This window comes from Macaca mulatta, chromosome 9 (assembly GCF_049350105.2).
Source record: "Macaca mulatta isolate MMU2019108-1 chromosome 9, T2T-MMU8v2.0, whole genome shotgun sequence".
Lineage (NCBI taxonomy): Eukaryota > Metazoa > Chordata > Mammalia > Primates > Cercopithecidae > Macaca > Macaca mulatta.
Genome location: NC_133414.1, coordinates 18,042,300 through 18,062,515, shown reverse-complemented (window position 1 = coordinate 18,062,515; position 20,216 = coordinate 18,042,300). Strand labels below are relative to the sequence as shown.

The following is a 20,216-nucleotide window of genomic DNA, read 5'->3' as shown; positions in this document are numbered from 1 at the left end:
CAGGCTGCTTGATCATCACCCAGGATGTTATTGTTTGCTTGCTGGAGTCTTATTTGTTCCTGCTTCTCATTTCACATTCTCACCCTGATGTAATAAGTCACCGTCTTCCCAGCCATCATCCTCGTATTGACAAGCAAATGTCACCTACGTTTGATTGACATCTGTTGCTCCTGAATGCAGAAGTATGATTTAGGAATCAATTCTACTTATTTATTTAAAGCCATTCTTGTGTGTCTTATGTATTTGTTGGTGGGATGACTTGCCTGATATCTACTGGGAGCTTTCCAGTAATATGATAAACCATCCTGTTCTTTCTGCAGCTCACCCACTGAGAATGGAGGCTCTTGTTTCTTGTATTTCTCCTATTTCTTCCCTCCCTCAATGTACATTTGGGAAATCTGCTATGGAGCTTATAAGAACTCTTTCCATATCCTAGGAAAAGACGTTGCCCAGCACTTGTGTAAATGCTCCTTGCTTGATCTTTTGACGCCATTTTGACAAGTGATTATTTCTCGTACATTTAGCGACTTTAAGTAAATGCAACTTCAGGTCCATTGGCAGTATCCCCTGAAAGATTGCTAGAACTGTAAGCCTGTAAGTAGAGTACATATGTATGCACTCACCACGGTGCAGCATTTGTAAAAAGGACCAACCCCCCCTCCCCCAGATGCGGTGGACATGTTCATTTTAAATCATTCAGAAATGTTATTTGGCTTTTCAACATACCTCGCTGTTCTTGGGGTAACATCTTATTCATTTAGAAGGCAGAGGAGGAAAACCATCAGGTTAAAAGAAAATCACATCTAGCATCTGGAAAATTCTAAAAGGCCCTCCTTCTGTTAAAAGTGGCATTTTGAGAAACACCTGAAGCACTGATTGTAGAGGAGCCAGCAAAGAAACATTGTCAACTCAGCCACCCTCCTTTCAACCTTCACCTCCACCCTCCAACTGGGGCTGCTGGCAGTGGGGAAATCTGGGACTTAGGTGTGACCCTTGAGCCCTGAAAGCTGTCGCACAGCTGTCTCTCTCCCCCAGGTGGGTCCAGCAGGACCTGCCATCGCTTGGTTCAGCAAGGGAGTATTCAGAATCTCACTGTTCATCCATGTGCAGAGAGAGAAAAAAAGAGAGGCCGAAAAAAAAAATCCCACATTGTCAGAGTAATGCCAAACTCTCTCTGAGTGGGATGAGCAGAGCAGATGCTGCAATGAGATGCCAAAGCGGCTCCCCTTCCTCTGTGCCTTGGGTGCCTATAAATTGCTCCGGCGCGCGTTTGTCAGCCTCCTCTTCTCCTGGCAGGTGGTACCCAGGCAGAATTCTGCCTTCAGTCTCTCTCTCGCTCCGCTCCCGGCCGTGAGGCGCTCGCCGCTGCTCGCTCGCTCTTCCACCCCAGCCCCGAGCCTCGCCGAGCCGACAGTGCCCGCCGCCGCCGCCGCTGGGCGCACCCGGGGGACGCCCGGGCCCACGCGGGGCTTTGGGGTGCGCGTCTATTCGAGTTGTGGTGGTGGCAAAGGAGGAAGAGAGAAAGGAGGCAATTTAAAAAAAAAGGCAGCGGACGGGCGAACTGAGCGAGCGAAAGAAGAGGAGGAGGAGGCAGAAAAAGGCAACTTCAGACGGAAAGTTGGTGCGAACTGGCGCAGTCTGCAAAAACGGAAAAGTCGATCGCAGGCGGCAGCGGCATAAAAGTGTGAGCGGCCCGGGCGAGCGCAGGAGGCGGCGGCTGGCTCTGCCCTCCCGGTGGCCGCGCCGGAGCCCGCTGCAGCCACAGGTGCGAAGGAGCTCGCGGGAGGCGAGGGCGCCCCGCGCACCCCTCCCCCGACCCCCACCCCAGGCTCGGGACTTCGGCTCAAGTCACTGGGCGCCCGCGCTCCCTCCCCAGCCGCAGCCTCCGCGGGGGGAGCAGGAGTCGGCAGCAGCGGCCGGCGCGCGCCCGCCCAGGGGAGTTGGGGTTCGCAGGGGGTTGTTTTCGGCTCTGAAGAGGTCCCCGCCCAACCTTCAAAATTCTGTCCAAAAGCAGACAAGAGGATCGCCCCGCGCTGAGCCGGCTGGTGGGCAGCAGGAGGCGCCTGATCGCCGCCGGGGCGCTGGGGGTGGTGATGGTGCTGCTGCTGGTGATCCTCATCCCGGTGCTGGTGAGCTCGGCCGGCACGTCGGCGCACTACGAGATGCTGGGCACCTGCCGCATGGTCTGCGACCCCTACGGGGGCACCAAGGCGCCCAGCACCGCTGCCACGCCCGACCGCGGGCTCATGCAGTCCCTGCCCACCTTCATCCAGGGCCCCAAAGGCGAGGCCGGCCGACCCGGGAAGGCTGGTCCGCGCGGGCCCCCCGGAGAGCCCGGGCCGCCGGGCCCCATGGGGCCCCCGGGCGAGAAGGGCGAGCCGGGCCGCCAAGGCCTGCCGGGCCCGCCCGGGGCGCCCGGCCTGAACGCGGCCGGGGCCATCAGCGCTGCCACCTACAGCACGGTGCCCAAGATCGCCTTCTACGCCGGCCTCAAGCGGCAGCACGAAGGCTACGAGGTGCTCAAGTTCGACGACGTGGTCACCAACCTCGGAAACCACTACGACCCCACCACCGGCAAGTTCACCTGCTCCATCCCGGGCATCTACTTCTTCACCTACCACGTCCTGATGCGCGGAGGGGACGGCACCAGCATGTGGGCTGATCTCTGCAAAAACAACCAGGTGAACGCCAGCGGGCGGCGGGGAGGGCGGGGAGGGAGCGCGGGAAGGTGCGGGAGAGAGGGAGGAGACCCCGGAAATGGGGGTGGGAGCCCGAGGAGGAAGGGCGCGGCGGCCGGGCTTCCCGGAGCGACGGCGAGGGGGGACGCCGTCCCACGCTGGAGAGGCGGGGGTCGTGCGCGCAGGAGGGCGCCCAGCGGCCTGGAGAGGGCGGTTCCGGAGTCTGGGACCCTCGATCGGTGCGCGCGCCTGCGAGCGCAACCCTCGAGGGGCGGGAAGCCGGGAGCTGGGTCCCCGGGACAGCTCGTGCGCTGGTCGCTTACGGGCTTTCTGGGGAGTGGAGAGGGCTGGGGGAGTCCGGAATGGGCGTGGCAGGGTGACCGACTCGGGGGTGGTAGACAAAGGCCCGAGGGAGAAACAAGGGCCCCGAAGGAGTGAGTCCAAGCCGGGCGCAGCCACAACGGAGGAGCGACTGTGGGGCCCGCGGTCGCCAAGTCCTTGCGGCGTCCCAGGCAGTGAAACTCAGATATAGTCAATTTCAAGGCGCAAACTCCAGTTTCGTTTTCAGCCAAAAAATAGCGGAGGGGAGAGGCAAGGCGTGCTGATAACAAAAAGAATAGTTGAGATTCGGGGGTTCATACAGTGAAACACAGCGCGCAGCTAGACTCAGAACCCAAACTCTCTATGGAGTCAGAGGACGCTCGGGCAGGTGGCTTGCGGGGGCGACCGGTTCCAGCCCAGCCTCGAGTCTATCACCCTCTGGACCAGCCGGCCAAGAGGATTTGATTCCCTGAGCCAGTCGGCGCCGCTGCAAGGGCTACGCATGGGTCTGCAATATTCTGCTGGGGCCACTTTACTGTGGAGAAATTCGAGGTCATTGCAAAACCGAAGCTTGTTTGATCTTTTAGTCAGAGGAGGAAAATAATATTTGCAACTATCTAAAAGTGTAATGGGACCTTCTGTGCACGCTGAATCAGTAGCCACTGGGGCGAGGCCTTGCAGCCTGTAGCCTGCGGTTGGGGCTGAGTTTCTGGGTTTTAACTTTGCTTACTGAGTGGCATAGGGGATGGCCCGCGACCCTGGCATCGCCATCAAGAGACCTCCTCTCCTGCTGCAACTTTGACTTAAACGAGGTCTATTGGGCTTTAGGTAACTCGCCCCCTGGACATTCAGGGATTCTTAGCTATCACCCAGGTTTCTGTTAAGCACCATTCAAGCAGGATTCGGAAGACCTAATTCAGGGTCAGAATTCTTTCAAAAGTGAAAGACCAAACAAACAAAAAAAAGATGTCTTAAATGCGTAAGAGAGAAAGACAGAAAACGTCCTGTTCCCTACCCTATCCTACAAATAGCTAAGGGACCCTCAGGACACATAGAACAAAAAGAGGAAAAATGGCCACCAGGAGGCACTGACAGGGTTGTTTATTACAGTTGTTATGCATGAAAATAATATCAAGATAAATAAAAATTATTCACAGGGCAGTAAAACAGTTATAGGCAAATGGCTAAAACGGGCATGACTCACTGCACCAGAATGGAGCTATTGAATCACCCTCACAAAAAGGCTTATGAACAGCCCCTCAGCAGGCAGCCATGAGACACCCCTTTATTTGCAAATTGGCTCTCTTCTGACTCAAAGGTCAGGTCTGGAAAATACAATCGGGCTGAAGAGATGATTTTTAGAGGTATCAATTAAAATGAAATGATTCCAATTTTATCAGCAAATGTATAAAAATGCTCATATCTTTAAATATCTGGAAATTGCAATTGCATGAAAAAAGCAGGGATTAATACATTTAAATTAGTTTAAATGTTAACGTCTAGACTGCTGAGCCTGTGTATATTACACTGATTCCAAGAAAATAACACCAAGTAGGTGTTCTATGTGCATTTTGTTTTTAAAATTATTTCATTGTTTGGGGTGTAAAATCTTCCTTTGTATCATGCTAGCACACACATTCCATGAAGATCAGGAAAAAGAATAAGGTAAAACAGCTGACCTTATAATGCATAATGCTTTTCATTGGTAATATTAAGCTGCTGCTTCTGCAAAAGGTATGCAACAGGTAATTCAGAAAAATAAATCTATAGTGGTAAACAACATTGTTTTCTTAGTTCAGTGTGGACTATTTTGGAAAATGGTTACTACACTACTACCGTTAAGGAATTTTATCTCTAGACTAGAACTATTTTGTCAAGTCCAGTCTGCAGGCAGTTATAAATGAGAAATCTTATAAAATATTTTCATTAATTTTAAATAACACTTCACTCTTTCTTTTCGATTATATTCTGGGTCTGATCACTTCTTAGAATGGCAGGCTCCCTCTCTGAGCTGACCTAATTTGTTTTCATAAAACAGAAACTCAGAGATCCATGTCAGCGTAACGTTCTATGGATTAAGTGGATTTTGAGAAGCACAAAAATTAAACTAAAAATTAAACTAAGAGAGAGAAATGCTTCTGGACCATAACCTTATGAGAGCCATTTTAGTTATGCTTTGTGTAGAATGTAAGATCACAGATGGAAACATCAAAGACTGGTAAATTAACCTGATGTGCCACTTAACCTTTTGTTTATGATTCCACAGAAGTACAATGAAAATGAAATTATGAGAACATCAGTGGCAATTAATTAAATTACAAATGTCACCATAAATATTATCTCTAACGATAGATCCTCACTAATAAGATAATGCTAAAACTACACAACCTATTGCAGACACAGAAACATACCCCTAAAAGGACCGCAGCTCTCATACTCTCCATGAAGCCATCAACCTAAATTTAATCCTACCTTTGTTGAAAGCCCATGACAGTGCATATTAAAGGTAAAAGTTCGACTCAGATAGCTTTACATTTGAAAGGAGGAAATCTCTTTAATGTTTGTAATCCTCTTAGCAGAAAACATGAAGAAAAATTGCTATTTGAATACAATCACTCTAATGCCACTATAATAAATAAGCCACTGTAATGAAAACTAAAACTGTTTCAGGGTTAAAAGCATAAAATAATTAAAGACCAGTTGGTACTCTTAAAAATTTATGAGTTATGGCACTGATGCACACGAAATATTTTTAAAAGGATGAGTGGTTTGTGGGTTGGTATTCACTTATTAGAGAGATCAATGACATGTCAAATTAATAATCTTTTTAGGGTTAAAGAAATATGAACTAAAGATAAAGCAGAATCTAAATAGTTATCTTGTAATAAGAAAAGATATTAGAGTAAATTTAGGTAGAAATCGGTCGATTGCGCTGAAGAAAGGATGGATTGTATTCCCAGACAGAATGTTGAAATCAGTGTACATTTAGGAATCTGGAAATAGCCTCCAGGGTGAACACATTATGAACACATTACCTTCCTCAATAGTTTGATGGCTTGAAAGAATTGTTGAAGTCACTGAGCTGGATACTAGAGCTTGAAATTTCAAGTCCTGTTATATCTTTAGAGTATGATCAGGTGAGCAGGCATACCAAAATCATGCCAAGTACACTGGAGTATGGCAATTATTTAATTGGGACAGTCTTACAGTATAGTATAGGTTAAAATCTTAGAGAATTACCTTCATTAAAGAGCAATCACACTGGCTTGATCCAACAAAGGTGGTGTAAACTGTGAGGGTAACCTTTCAGTCTGTGGAATCACTCTAATGCATTCGTAGGTTTTTGTGGTTACACCTGCTGAATGAAAATGGTGATGTTTACTTGGTTTTATGGTTACACCCTGGAGAATAAAAATGGCATTATATTTTTAAAAGGATTATTGTGTCTAAATCACATAATTTTAGTATGTCCTGTTTCTCCAATACCTTCATGTAGAAAACCATGTTAAAGCCCAATAACCATAGAATATGTCCTAAACACCCAAAGCACTGAATAAAATGTGTCTGGTTTTTAGTAATAGCTGAGGAGTATATTATGGGTTGATAACTAATGTATTACTAATATAGCTTATTAATATTTTGTTTTTAAATTTTTTCACCCGTTAAAAATCCACAGATGAGAAAAAACACAAGTCATAATACCAATATCCTTCTTGTAGATTTGTTTCCCTGGGAATTAATGGGTAGATGAAATAAATGAATCAAAGCATTCAACTCCTACAAACTCATGATTAATTTTTAGAAAATATTATGAAGTCAAACTGCATTATTATTTAATGGTCAAAACGGACCACTTTACTAAATTGGCATATACTTTGGAGTCAAGGCTTCCAAGCATAATTACATGGTATATTGTTTTCATTATATTAGTGCCTATTAGTACAGTGCTAAGCAATTCTAAATCCTTTGGGTCATTTTCTCCTTTTGCTATATGATACCCAGAAAGACATTTTAAAGATACTACTCAAATGACTTTACAGGTTCAGCAGTGTTAAAGAGCCTTCTCCTTTTTTTAACGTTTCAGCATTAATGTGAGAACATATCACATGAAAATTTAATTGGAAAACCCATCATTTAAATTTTGGAAATTCTGAACTTCTGTCTCATTTCTCTCATTTTTCCAAGTGATAAAATCCAGCATATTGTACCCCAAATCATGCATTATTACATAGTGCAGGTTTACAAAACCACTAAATCACTTGCTATGTTATTCAGGGAAGTATCATTATAGTGGAATAGAAATGAAACAAGCCACAAAGTAGTTGCTTTACTGAAATAAATCAAATCTAAGTCTGCCTGTTGAAAGATTTTCCAAGGCAGAATCAAAAATATATCTAAATGAACATGAAGCCTAATTTGAGCTAAGGATCTGACAGAATGTCCACAATGCATGAGATAAGCAATTTGACTGTTTGTAAATGTCTATCAACTCACTAATGAGATCACAGGCTTACCATGGGCAGATTATAAGCAGCCTCTGTCCTCAAATCAAGCCACATATTTAGAATCTCCTAAGTGTAAGTGGATATTCAATGAAATCATTCAAAAATTCTTGAAACGTGAGAGGCCTCAGAACATGAAAATTTAGTCCCTTCTTTAAGTTTTAGATATGTTGAAGTTAAATTGTTGATTTAAATGCACATGTCATAGTTAAGTAATAAAAAGACACGATGGAAAAAGGAGCTCTGAAAACTTGGGTGATATAATCAAAGATGTATAAATGAGCTTCTGAAGCAGCCTGGTAAAGGGGGCTTTACATGAATTAGATTTGGAAAGCCCGAAATCAAAAGACTTTTTCTTTTTTTTCTTTGTAAGTAGTAGAGGAGTTGGTATTTTCCTGGGTATTTTTAGCTATTACATACCTCAGTTTTCTAATAATTGTGGTGAACAGCTGAACTTAAGACTTGAACTTCTGTACTCATAAACAGCTGATTAGAATATTGCTATTTGGCTTAAACTAAAACGCAAAAAAATACTATTAGTTTCATTTCAAAATGTGATTGGGCATAGGGATTGAAGGAGTTAGAAAAACAAGTGATACAGGAAGATGACAAATTGTATGCATAGTTTAGAATGTGGAGTTAGAGAAGACTGCCAGAATTGTCCCCACTGAAGCACTATTTTGTCCCTTTCTGTCCTCCTCCTTACCAATGTAGCTGAAACTGCCACAGCACTATTCTCATAAAGCTCTGAGGTCAACAGGGACTTTCCTACGCTAAATTCTGTGCTATGGCAGCAAGTCAGCTTGTGATGCTGCATGAATGGCAAAAAGAAAACTTGAGAATTCTCATTTACGCATCCTAATTCTTGTCTGTTTCACATAGGTGCGTGCTAGTGCAATTGCCCAGGATGCTGATCAGAATTACGACTATGCCAGTAACAGTGTGGTTCTTCATTTGGAGCCGGGAGACGAAGTCTATATCAAATTAGATGGCGGGAAAGCCCATGGAGGGAACAACAACAAATACAGCACGTTTTCTGGATTTATTATTTACGCTGACTGATAATGCAGAGACTAAGCTTATCATTCTGAGTTTGAACACTGGATGCGTATGGCTAACGTCAGTGAATCAAGGATCCCAGGGGATGCCAATGGCAGGGCACCTCGGTTGTGTATATGTGGGGAAATCAAATGCTACCTGACTCACATCTGTATCACTCAGAAACATTATGTAAAAAATATCAAAGCAAGATAAGCAGATGTGTGATCCACTACCGCCAAAGCAAATACTCCTTATCGTTAGTGTCCATGTGAATGAAGTCCTATATAGATCACAAATTTTTATAGACAAATCTAAGACATTGAATTATTTCTTCAATATATATGATACTTTGGTGTACTGTGATCTTGCTGCTTTTATCCATATGTCGGCTTTGGTTCTTGTGAGTTTACCTGCTTATTATGATACTTGGAGTCCATTCATAGCGTGGGGAAGAATGATTTTTACTCTGCAGGAGAAGGTCTAATTGAAATAATGCTGCTTGTCCCCAAAGAAATTGTTTGCCTTGTACTCTTGTTAACTTTAGAGCTAGACCTGGGAATGATTCTACTTCAAGCCTTAACCTGGAATTTTCTGGATTTGAGGGAATTCCCAAGCCTATGATCATTTTCACATTTTCTTTTTCTTATATGAATTTTCTTTTCTCTCTTTTCTGGTGATAGTCTTTAAAAATAGAGATTGACAGTGTATCATAGGATTACCCTCTAAGTGTGAAAATGTGTAATTATGTACGGTATTTAGAAAAAGCCCTTATGTGTCCATTTTGTCAACTGAATACATTTAGATTCACTGGGAAAGTCAGAGAAATTTATTCTTTAGTATCAAATCAAGCCGAGGCTTTTGCCATCTTTGGAACAAAAGATTATTCATAACCCAATGCACAAAGGTTTAATTTGAGCTGCTGCATACGTCACCAAGGGGACACTAGGTGAGGCCTTCAAACGGTTACTACAAGTCTGTGGCCTGAGGTTATTTCAAAATTAACAATTTCACATATAACCAATATGACAACAGTGTTTATATTTTATACAAATATCTGCTAAACATGCACACATATACTCACACACACATATATATGTTAGATGAAATGTTTTATGTACATATAAAACATATACATATAAAACATATATATATGGCTTTATTCCATAGGGCACAGTGGCTGTATAGCCTCAAAATTTTAATATAAAGAAGTATATGCATATATACACACACAAACATGCATAAATTATTTAACTTATTTTGGGTTAAAATATATTTTGAACGACAATATATGGAGTAGCAAAAACAGTTAAAACAACTTCTCTTTAAGAGTTATCTAGAAAATTAATTGTATTCGGTAAAAATGCCCTTTATTTTACAGGTCTGTAAGTTAAGGCTATGGTTGTTGTATTACCATATGCCAATCAATACTTTAACTGCATTCTGTGACAGATTGTTAATATGAGGACTGCAGACACCAAGTGGCTCTCCTTTGCAGTGTTTATGAATTATACGCATTTGAGCTATCAATTTTTTTTCTTTTTTCTCAGGTGGACTGAAGCTGACAGTACAGTAGATTTGGAGAGTAATACAAATCTTTTCTTGCTGGTTAGAACACACTGCCAAAAGCCATCTCTTTCATCTAAGGAAAAGATTAAAAATGCATGTTGATAGCTCCTAACTATCACACAACTTCCACTATTACAATGAAAAATCGGTTCCCCTTTCATTGCCTTTGAAAACTCTTTGACAAGTGGATTTCAAAAACAGAAATTTTAAAAATTTGCTTCCTTTACTGGTGAAGGACACTTGCATTTTTTTTTATTTAAAGGAATTAATTTGTTCTCCTGGCTCATTCCTCTTTGTTACTTTCTGTTCCAATACACAGAAAGCTTGAACATCTCTGATCAGCCAAAATATCTTTTATTTAGCAAAGCTCAACTTCCCAAGAGTTATGCATGGTGTGCCTGTCTGAAGGTGGTGTTAGCTCTGTTGAAATGCCTGCGTCTGAGTAACTGTCACGATTTTTATGATTAAAAACAAACTTTTCATCAAGAATAAGGACAAATTCTAATTGGCCTTTGTGATATGTAAGATAACTCATAAATGAATCACAATGGATTTTATTTCGAATTAACTATATATTTATCAAAGAGGAATTGGCAGCAAGGGTTTGGAGAATATTTTTAGGTGCCAAATAGCATAGTGAAGATTCAACCAAAAGATGAATTTATAAGCAGCAGTGGCCATCACCTAAGTGTTTTAACTAAGAGTTTTTAAAAATGCTTTATTTACACAAAATATCAGGGCTGGATACCTTTTAAAGAGGAGGCTCTAGTATCAGGCTGTCATTTCCAATAGATCTGACCTTTTCTTCAGATAAATAAGCATTATTTTCTCTGTTTAAGTCCAAGGAAAAACACAAGGTAAAGGAAATAAAGGGAATATATATAAGGCAAACATTTCTCCTTTTTTTTGCATTATATCTTATCAGTTAATTAAATTGTGGCCTTTGTTATTATAAATGTAATGATTCATTAAACTATATTATGTAATATATTTTGACTTTTATGATTGAATTTTTATAATTCAGTAGTGTTATGTGTTCTTATACAAAGGTTGCAAAACAGCAAAATTTACGGCAAAAATAGATACCAGAAAGCCAAAGATATCAAAACCATTTTATTAGAAGAATATATAGATAGGTGGACAGCATAAAATTAACCTTTCAAAATATTTTTATCATTGTGCATTGGTAATCGTATTACAGTCAGTATCCTTTGGGGAAAAAGTCTCAAAATTTAACTTCCCTTGTTGAAGAAGCTATTTTAAAGTGCCATATTATTCATTAAGCATTAATTAAAGAACAGCAGGATAATTAGTAGGATCATCAATATTACAAGAAACATTAGATCGCTCAAGAAGGGAATAATTCAACTAGAAACACTTTACATTTTCTGAAGTAGTGCAGCTGGTAGATTAGGGAGAAAAACAACAACTCAGCTTAGGGGATATAGACTTTAAATCATTGTTTAGAAATAGGTACTTCTGTATTTATTTTGTTAAGGCAAAATAATAGGGCTCAATTAGGCTGAGTAACTCCCTAGAGGCACAGGTGTAATAGCTGGTCTCAGAGAAGGCAAACCCTCCTACTTCTCGTCAGAAGGAAATGATCTGTCATTAGTCCTAGGTAACTGATTAATAGCTCTCAGTGGACTGGAAATCGCTGAATGTTCTCCGCCAGTTTTACACGCAAGGTGCGAATTCATAAGCAACCATCCTATTTGAAAGTTAGCCATTGCTTAGGGTTCTCTATTAGAATCTTATCGAGCACATTCTCAGTTATACCTCTCAGTAACATTTTAGGAACGACGTTGGTGAGTATATGAGAATAGCCATGACCTCCATATTTCATCAGCCGGGTTTTCGTATGTATGTCATGTGCTACCAGAATTCGATCTTCATAACCCTCCTCCACCAGGAGACGCACCCTGTGAAGAACGTTAACTCATTAGATGTCATTTGTCTTTCATTTTCGCTTTTCAGGGTGCTTTTGACTTTTTACTCATTAACCTATTGTGCTTATCGTAAAGATACTGCCTTCTACCGTGGCGTGTGTACTGAGAGAACTTTAATAAATATTGTGTGGTGATGATAAAAATATTGCTGCATCCTAGCAGGAACATATCCTTATTCCATGCACATAGAAATTTCTAACCCGTGATATTTATGACAATGCCTGGCAATACCGCATTAAAGATAGCTTCTAATAGGATGTGCCAGTTTGGATGAATGACCACTTTGGCATTTCGCTAAATAACTTTGTTCTGGATTTGTATTCAGCAGTCCTCTCTCAAATGCCTCTCTCTGTGGGCCCATTTTTCAGATCTCATTCTTGCTCTCTCCTTTTATCTAGCAAATCAATATCAAGGACTATTTGTGATTAAAATAGGGAAACAAAAGGAATCTCACTACAAGTAAAATATTCTGAGAGCAAAATCAGTGGATCTGTAAGTGAGGGGCATTTGGTAAGCTACAAAGTCACTGAAAAAAGGTTGGTCAGTATTTTAACCATTTGTCCCTTTGAAGTCTATGGGAATTTTGATTTAGTTGTGGTGTCTGAGGACTGGATTCAACTGACCAATACAAATGTATTCCGTCTTCTTTCCATGTCAGCAAGATTGCTAAAATAATAAGCTATTCCTTTAAATTTGCAGTCAGTGGACTAAAGAACAGCTCCCTGACTATTCTCTAAAAATGAAATCCTCTTTGCTGTGTGAAATGCTGGAATCTGTAGTGTGAGTCACCTCCTGACAGCTACCATCTGTACGTGTCTGGACTCTGGGCAGTGTCTGTCGTGACTTCCATGGGTCTTTGATGGCGGAAGATGCCACTCGCAGACAATGGCTCTTCTCTGGGATTCTCTGAATAGTTTTTTCAGCATTTAGGTTCTAAAGTGGATCTAGACGGATGGACAGTGCCTTCCCCCAGAGGCTGATTATTTGAAAGGTATCTTTTTTGTTTCAAAAGCATTTCTTGGTGTCCTAGTACATGAGTCATATTTAATTACTACAGTGAGCAAAACGTGGGGCACTACACACACACACACAAACTCAGGCACAAAGCCCTGCCCTCCGAGAACATATATTTTAAAATAAGTGATAATGGAAGAATAGACTTTGTATCTGCAGGTCAAAGGAATGCAAGCACCAGCAGAGAAGAGCCATGCCTGTCCTGTAAGCGCATGGAACGACTTTTGTGCCACTACAATTTTTTGCCTCATTGAAATGTGTATAATATCCTAAAGTTCTGATCTGCAGTTACTTTTGGAACACACTCAGTTTAGGGGAATTATCTAAGATAAGTTATATGATCACATAAAAAAAAAAAAAAAAAAAAAAACCAGAGAAAGATTTGACAGAATGCATACACAATGCTGAACCTTAGTGTGACAAACCTTGATCCACAACTGCAAAGAAGTATCACGGTATAGGAGGTTTCAGGAAACACTTTCTCCCTGATATTTTCTGGGAATTTTCCAAAATTTTTGCCTACGTTTCTTATCTGAGAAATAGAATTTCTCATACTACAAAGGCAGATTGTGTGGATAAAGAAATTCCTCTAAGATGTCTTGTGTCAGACCTTGATGTTACCAAATAGTGAAGTAGAATGAAAGAGCACAGAGGACAACATACTCCTACTTCAGACCGGGAATCCTTAGAGCCCGTCAAGTCAAAAATCTGGAGACTACTTATCTCAGGAGAAAGATAACGTTATGGCTCTGGACACACAATTATATCTTGACCATCCAGAAAACCTGCCCCGTCCCGCTTACACTAAAAGATCATCTCTCCTGTTGTGCCATTTTATGGAAGAACAGGAATTACAGAGATGCTGCCAGAAAAGGGGGAGCCACTACAGACGAGAAGACAAAAAATCACGGTAATTATAGAAATACAAATGAGTTAGTGTTTGCAAACAAATATTAGAGAGAGACTACAAAGTGTGAAAAGGCAGAGATATAATAAGATTTGAGAAATGGAGCAGAAGATTGAAAACAGGTGTTAGACGCAGAATTTCTGGTGCTGAACACCAGAGGTAGGCAGAAGCGTGCTTCTGTGTTCATGCCTTCAGAGGTTTAAGACTACAATGGCTCAGAAAGGGACTGATGATGCATGATGAAAACCAAGTGTGCAAGACAGTGGGGTACTGGAGCACTTGCAACCCAAAAGGGCATTCAGTGCTTAACATGGGCTGTCCTTGGGTCAAGTGATAATGCATGGTTTAATTTAAGGAAGATTAAGCACACATACATATACATATGTATGGAATAGCACACATGCATTATATACATATACACACATTGATATTATAATAATTTTTATCATTTCCATACATCCAGAATGGCTATATTTAGCACAGTAAAGGATAAACAAATGGCCAAAAGGAGCCAAGAAGGAATGCTGGGGGAGCCATTGGTCATCTGACCCTCCTATCTCCTTCATATATGCCCCTTTACAGATCTTTTTCTTGTTCTAGAAGGTCTGGGAGCCTCATGTAAGACACAGGTGTGCAAAATATGCACCTTACTACCACAAAGGGGCTTGGGAAAAGGAAGCCAATCCAGAGTGCAAAGTTCCCATTTCCAAGATGATTTAGAAAATATGTCTTGAGGCCGGGCGCGGTGGCTCACGCCTGTAATCCCAGGACTTTGGGAGGCTGAGGCGGCCAGATCACAAGGTCAGGAGATCGAGACCATCCTGGCTAACATGGTGAAACCCCATCTCTACTGAAAATACAAAAAATTCGCCAGGCGTGGTGGCGGGCGCCTGTAGTCCCAGCTACTCGGGAGGCTGAGGAAGGAGAATGGCGGGAACCCGGGAGGCGGACCTTACAGTGAGCTGAGATCCGGCCACTGCACTCCAGCCTGGGCGACCGAGCCAGACTCAGTCTCAAAAAAAGAGAGAGAAAAAAAAAAAAGAAGAAATAGAACATGCGTTGAGGGCATTGATCAGAAAATCATGTTTCTGAGATTATGAAAGATGAGAATGACTGAATGCACTGCCCTATTTTAAATTCCAGATGCCTTTAGGGAAGGAATAGTCTCCTCTGAGTATAAACTAACTACTAGGGCTTTAGGGAAACAGGTTCACCTGTATTGAATCGGGTTCCTTGGCAAGTAAATTAAAACAATAAAACAAAAATAAACAAAGAATCAATACATCTACTTGTCAAATAACTGATCTGAGTATTAAAAGAAAAGACAGAGCTTCATTGGTCAAGGCAGGTGAAGTCATTCGCTCATGTAGAGTTGCGTGTTGCCATCTCACCTAACTAGAGCAACATTGATTAACTAGCTTTCCCTGATGATACTAAACTTGAAGCATAGTACCATTAATGAGGTGATCAAGGGAGAATGCCAGAACATGGAGACAGCAGAAGGCATAAGGACATAAATGTCGACTTCCCAGGGAAAGATCCTCAGGATGTCCCAACTATGACCGTGGGGTCAAGATCTTCCCCTCAACCCAGTGTGCCTTATTCAACTATCGACACTTGAATCTCATGGTTCCTGGACATAACTTCTCAATTCCAGCTTTGCTACTTCCATTGCAATCACTTTTCTGTTCTCATGATTATATTCTAGTTCTTGTCTGAATATCTCAATCTTCAGTTTCCTACTCTGATCATGTTACCTCTTTCTACTTTTTCCACTCATTTCTTCTACTGTATGTATGTGTGTGTGTGTATATATATATATAATATATATATTTGAGCATATATATGCTCCACCTACTTCATTAAAGCCTGCAGTCCAGTTATTTGCCCTGCTATGCTTTCCTGTCTATCTGCCCATGCCTCTCTACGCTTTCTTCCCTCCAGCTTGGATCCCATGACCCTCATCTCAACCCCTCCTTTGTTATCCATCTCTTTCAGACAGAATCCCAACCCTCAATCTCTTTTTTTTTTTTTTTTTTGAGATGGAGTCTCGCTCTGTCGCCCAGGCTGGAGTGCAGTGGCCGGATCTCAGCTCACTGCAAGCTCCGCCTCCCGGGTTTACGCCATTCTCCTGCCTCAGCCTCCCGGGTAGCTGGGACTACAGGCGCGCGCCACCTCGCCCGGCTAGTTTTTTGTATTTTTTTTAGTAGAGACGGGGTTTCACCGTGTTAGCCAGGATGGTCTCGATCTCCTGACCTCGTGATCCGCCCATCTAGGCCTCCCAAAATGCTGGGATTACAGGCTTGAGCCACTGCACCCGGCCCTCAATCTCTTGAATTATTCCTATTTTCTGCTTGTATGCACACAACTTCTCTGGTTCCACTACCAAAACGCAAAACATTTTTGCTTTTGGAAAATAATCACCAAATCATGTGCATTGGTGCCAATGCACAGGCATGCAATCATGATTTCTAGACTCAACTATGTCCCGCACATAACACACCCATGTCAAGGTCTCTCTCATTGACCCGACAGCCATTCCTAGCCTTCCTCCTGCTCTACATGGTCCTGCCCTAAATCCACTCTTTTTTTCTCAGGAGATAACCATGTCCACCTCACAGAGACACTAAAGGACATGTGTCCTCAGTCTCCTGTTTCCCTCACTAAGACTTTTATTTGCATTCACCCCATTGCTGTGTCACGCCCTCTCATTTCAATGGAGAAAGCATCCTTTCAACCAACATTCTATTTGTTCCCCAGATTCCATCTATTTGTCGCCTTAAGAACCTTGCTCTATATTTCTTATCTATCCAGAGTTTCTAAAAATCAACATCTATTGAACACTTCCGTATTCTGTACCAGACACTCAGATAAAAACTTGGAATACATTATTTCATGTCAATTCTGTAGTAACCCTGTGGAATGGGCACCACTTCCCTGGACTCATTCTCTCTGGCCCTCTCTCTGCTCTTGCTCTTAGTCACATAAACATTTCTCAACTCTTACTAGAAACTTCCCTTGATTCTTTGTTGTGTTCTAACTCCAGCCTCAACTCCTTGCTTCCCTCCGCTGCCACTTCTTGAGTCACCTCAGCATTCTCTCTCCTCTTCCTCATGGCCCACTCATTCCTCAAGCCTTTTCCACTGAGACTGCACTTACTGTTTATAAAATGTCAGCCTCCTCATTGTGAAATCCAATGGATGCTTTTCAGTCTTTATTTCCCTTGATATTTGTCACTTATTACTGGCATCCAAGCCCTTCTGCCCTGAGTCTTCCTCTCTACTGACTTCCATAACAACATATATCTCTCATGTTATCACTTTGAAAACATCTTCTCAACCTTTTCTTGAGTGACGGTTCCTACTCCATTCCTTAAATGTCTCTGTCCCCAGATCTCTGTCCTTATCCTCTTCTCTGAGTGATGTCATTCATTCCTACAGTTCAACTATCACATACAAACCATATCTTAGGGTTTCACTGGATAGCAACACTTAGATATTCCCAAACGAAAGTCTTCCTTGTCAATCTCCAATTTATTTCTCCTCCTAGATTTTCTAACTTGGTTCATTCAACCTTCATATCACCATGTGACCAAGACAAAACTAGGTAGCTATTGTTGACACCAAAAATTTTCTACTTGATTACAAAGAATGACTCCTACAATTATCTGCTAGCATCACATACAATTTTGGAAGGTTGCATTCATTTTACATGATGTTTAGTCTTTAGACCTTATACTTTTAGCATTTAACTTGAAATCACCTTTTTAATGAAAACTTTTAATAAAGCATTTCAAATATTACTGGTAGGAAGTTATGGCTTTAGTGTGGTCAACCTGAGAGAGGAACAGCTTATTTCATTAGAGGTAAAAAGAGGAAAATGTCTTTTGTTCTCTGATTTTCATGGCAGGGGTTGGGTATTATCTGTGTTTCCTGTCAGCTGCCCATCTGCACTGAACTTCTAAGGCTCTGCTAAGCTTTAGCCTACTTAGGATGACTCATTTTCTCCTTAAAATAATATAGAGAGATTTTCTCCCTGAAACAGCATAGATATATTTTTCTCTGCAAGTCTGTGGTTCAGCCTGCTTACTGTTTTCTGAATCTTTGCTAATACTTCCCTAGATATGACAATCAAAAAGGACTAGGGAAAGGGAATGCTATGAGAGACTTTACCATATTTACCTTCTAATTCTTTTGTTATCATCAGGCATGTCAATATCTGGGCAGAGTTGGTAATGAAGTAGTTCAGTACCGAAGAGGTCATATTCCAAGTAGCAGCCAAGTTGAGCAAACTCCAAGAGCTCCTTCTTATCAAGTATAGTCCTAGAAACAATACAAGAGATATATTGTTATTATGAAGAGCCCATTTTCCACATGTACATACTAGAAGTTTTAAGCACACTATGTACAAGAACATAGTTGAAGTCAAGTAACAGAAACTTCTGAAATGGCTCTTAATGATGTGAGTATAAAATAGTAAGTTCAATTTGTTACCAGAAATAACAGAACTTACTCATCTAAGAGGGGGTTTTCCCCTCTAAAGCACTTGGGTACTACAGACTTAGTTTAATGATGCTTCCATTATTCCAAAGCAAGTATGGAATTCTCCCTCAGAACTGTGTTCAGAATACGCCCCCCCACACTATTTTGAGAATCCTTAATGGAGTAAATTTTCATCCTCTGAGGACTGCTATGAAGTGTGAAAACTATCAAAGGAAATCTGCCCTCAGGTCTGGCGAATTAGGTGAGTAATGCTAATCTGGGTAACACATGAGGCTTTGCCTTGTGGTAGCAGGGTGATTTTCTCGTGAAAATTGTAAAGTGGTTCTAAAATTAATTCTAAAGCCTTTAAAGAATGCCGTTCCAACAACTTCTTTAAGGCACAATACTCATACAGATATTTATGTTCTGGAGTGCTTATTTTTTAAATAAAATTTATTATTTTATGATAAATTTTATGGATATCTTCTCATTTCAATAGCTATCATATAAAGAATATAACTATTTTAGGATGTAAGAGTATGTAAATGAATGGGAAAGGAGAGAAATGTAAGACAAGTACAGGCTACAGAGAAGAGTAGAGTACAGAGCAAGAGTAGATTATCTCAAGAAATTTACATTATAACAAGTAAAAAGAGATGCACTAAGGTAACCCCAAAATACCATTGTAGAGATCCAATCACACAGAGAGCTAAGAAGGAATAAAAACATCCTAGCAGAAGAACAATATGCAAAACAATGTGAAAGAAAAATATACCCCATTAGACATTTCATGAAGGGAAGGAAGGCACTGCATGGAGGGAATGAAGGAAAAATATACCCCATTAGACACTGCATGAAAGGAATGAAGGACCTACAGATTTATAAGGGATCGTTTGGGATCCGAAATTGGTCTGGAGATGAGTTGAGAACATTAGACAGTCATTGTCTTATTGGCTTTTAATTCATGCTGATATTTCTATTACTTTGGCAACTCCACGATGTGAGGATTAAAGCACTATTTTGTGGCAGGGCGTGGTGGCTCAATCCCAGCACTTTGTGAGGCCAAGGTGGGTGGATCACTTGAGGTCAGGTGTTCCAGACAAGTCTAGCCAACATGGTAAAACCACATCTCTACTAAAAAGACAAAAATGGCCAGGTGTGGTGGCTCACACCTGTAATCCCAGCATTTTGGGAGGCCAAGGTGGGTGGATCACCTGAGGTCAGGAGTTCAAGACCAGCTTGGCCAACATGGTGAAACCTCGTCTCTACTAAAAATACTAAAAATTAAGCTGGGCATAGTGGTGGGTGCCTGTAATCCCAGTTACTTGGGAGGCTGAGGCAGGAGAACTGCTTGAACCCAGGAGACGGAGGTTGCAGTGAGCTGAGATTACACCATTGCAATCCAGCCTGGGCAACAGAGTGAGACTCCATCTCAAAAAACAAAAACAAAACAAAAATTATTTGGGGGTGGTGGCAGGCACCTGTAATCCCAGCCACCCGGGAGGCTGAGGCATGAGAATCGCTTGAAACCGGAAGGTGGAGGTTGCAGTGAGCTGAGATTGTGCCACTGCATTCCAGCCTGGGTGACAGAGCAAGACTCCATCTCAGAAAACAAAAAGCACTAATATCTGGCTGGGCATGGTGGCTCACACCTGTTATCCTACAGCTCTGAGAGGCCAAAGTGGGTGGATCATTTGAGGCCAGGAGTTTGAGACCAGCCTGGCCAACATGGTGAAAACCCATCTCTACTAAAAATA

At 41.8% G+C, this 20,216-nt stretch overlaps 2 protein-coding genes across 51 annotated transcripts in view; one reads left to right on the top strand and one right to left on the bottom strand.

Annotated features, from left to right (window-relative positions):
- The window catches only part of PTER (phosphotriesterase related), a 110,793-nt gene that overhangs the window by 23,712 nt on the left and 66,865 nt on the right, over positions 1-20,216 (bottom strand). For 36 of the 50 annotated variants that reach the window (XM_077945868.1, XM_077945861.1, XM_077945888.1 and 33 more), the window contains 2 exons: positions 18,160-18,300; positions 11,209-12,030 (listed from right to left, as the gene is read on the bottom strand). In XM_077945868.1, coding sequence (XP_077801994.1) covers positions 11,820-12,030; positions 18,160-18,300 — 352 coding nt within the window. In that variant the 3' untranslated portion in view covers positions 11,209-11,819. Of the gene's footprint in view, positions 1-6,239; positions 6,358-11,208; positions 12,031-18,159; positions 18,301-20,216 lie in introns of those variants that run through there. The other 14 variants (XR_001446996.3, XR_013397943.1, XR_013397939.1 and 11 more) reach the window with 1 other exon arrangement.
- Positions 1,297-9,345, top strand: C1QL3 (complement C1q like 3). The gene is given in 2 exon segments (NM_001265799.1): positions 1,297-2,681; positions 8,384-9,345. Coding segments are annotated over 2 exon segments (768 nt in total). The 5' UTR covers positions 1,297-2,093; the 3' UTR covers positions 8,564-9,345.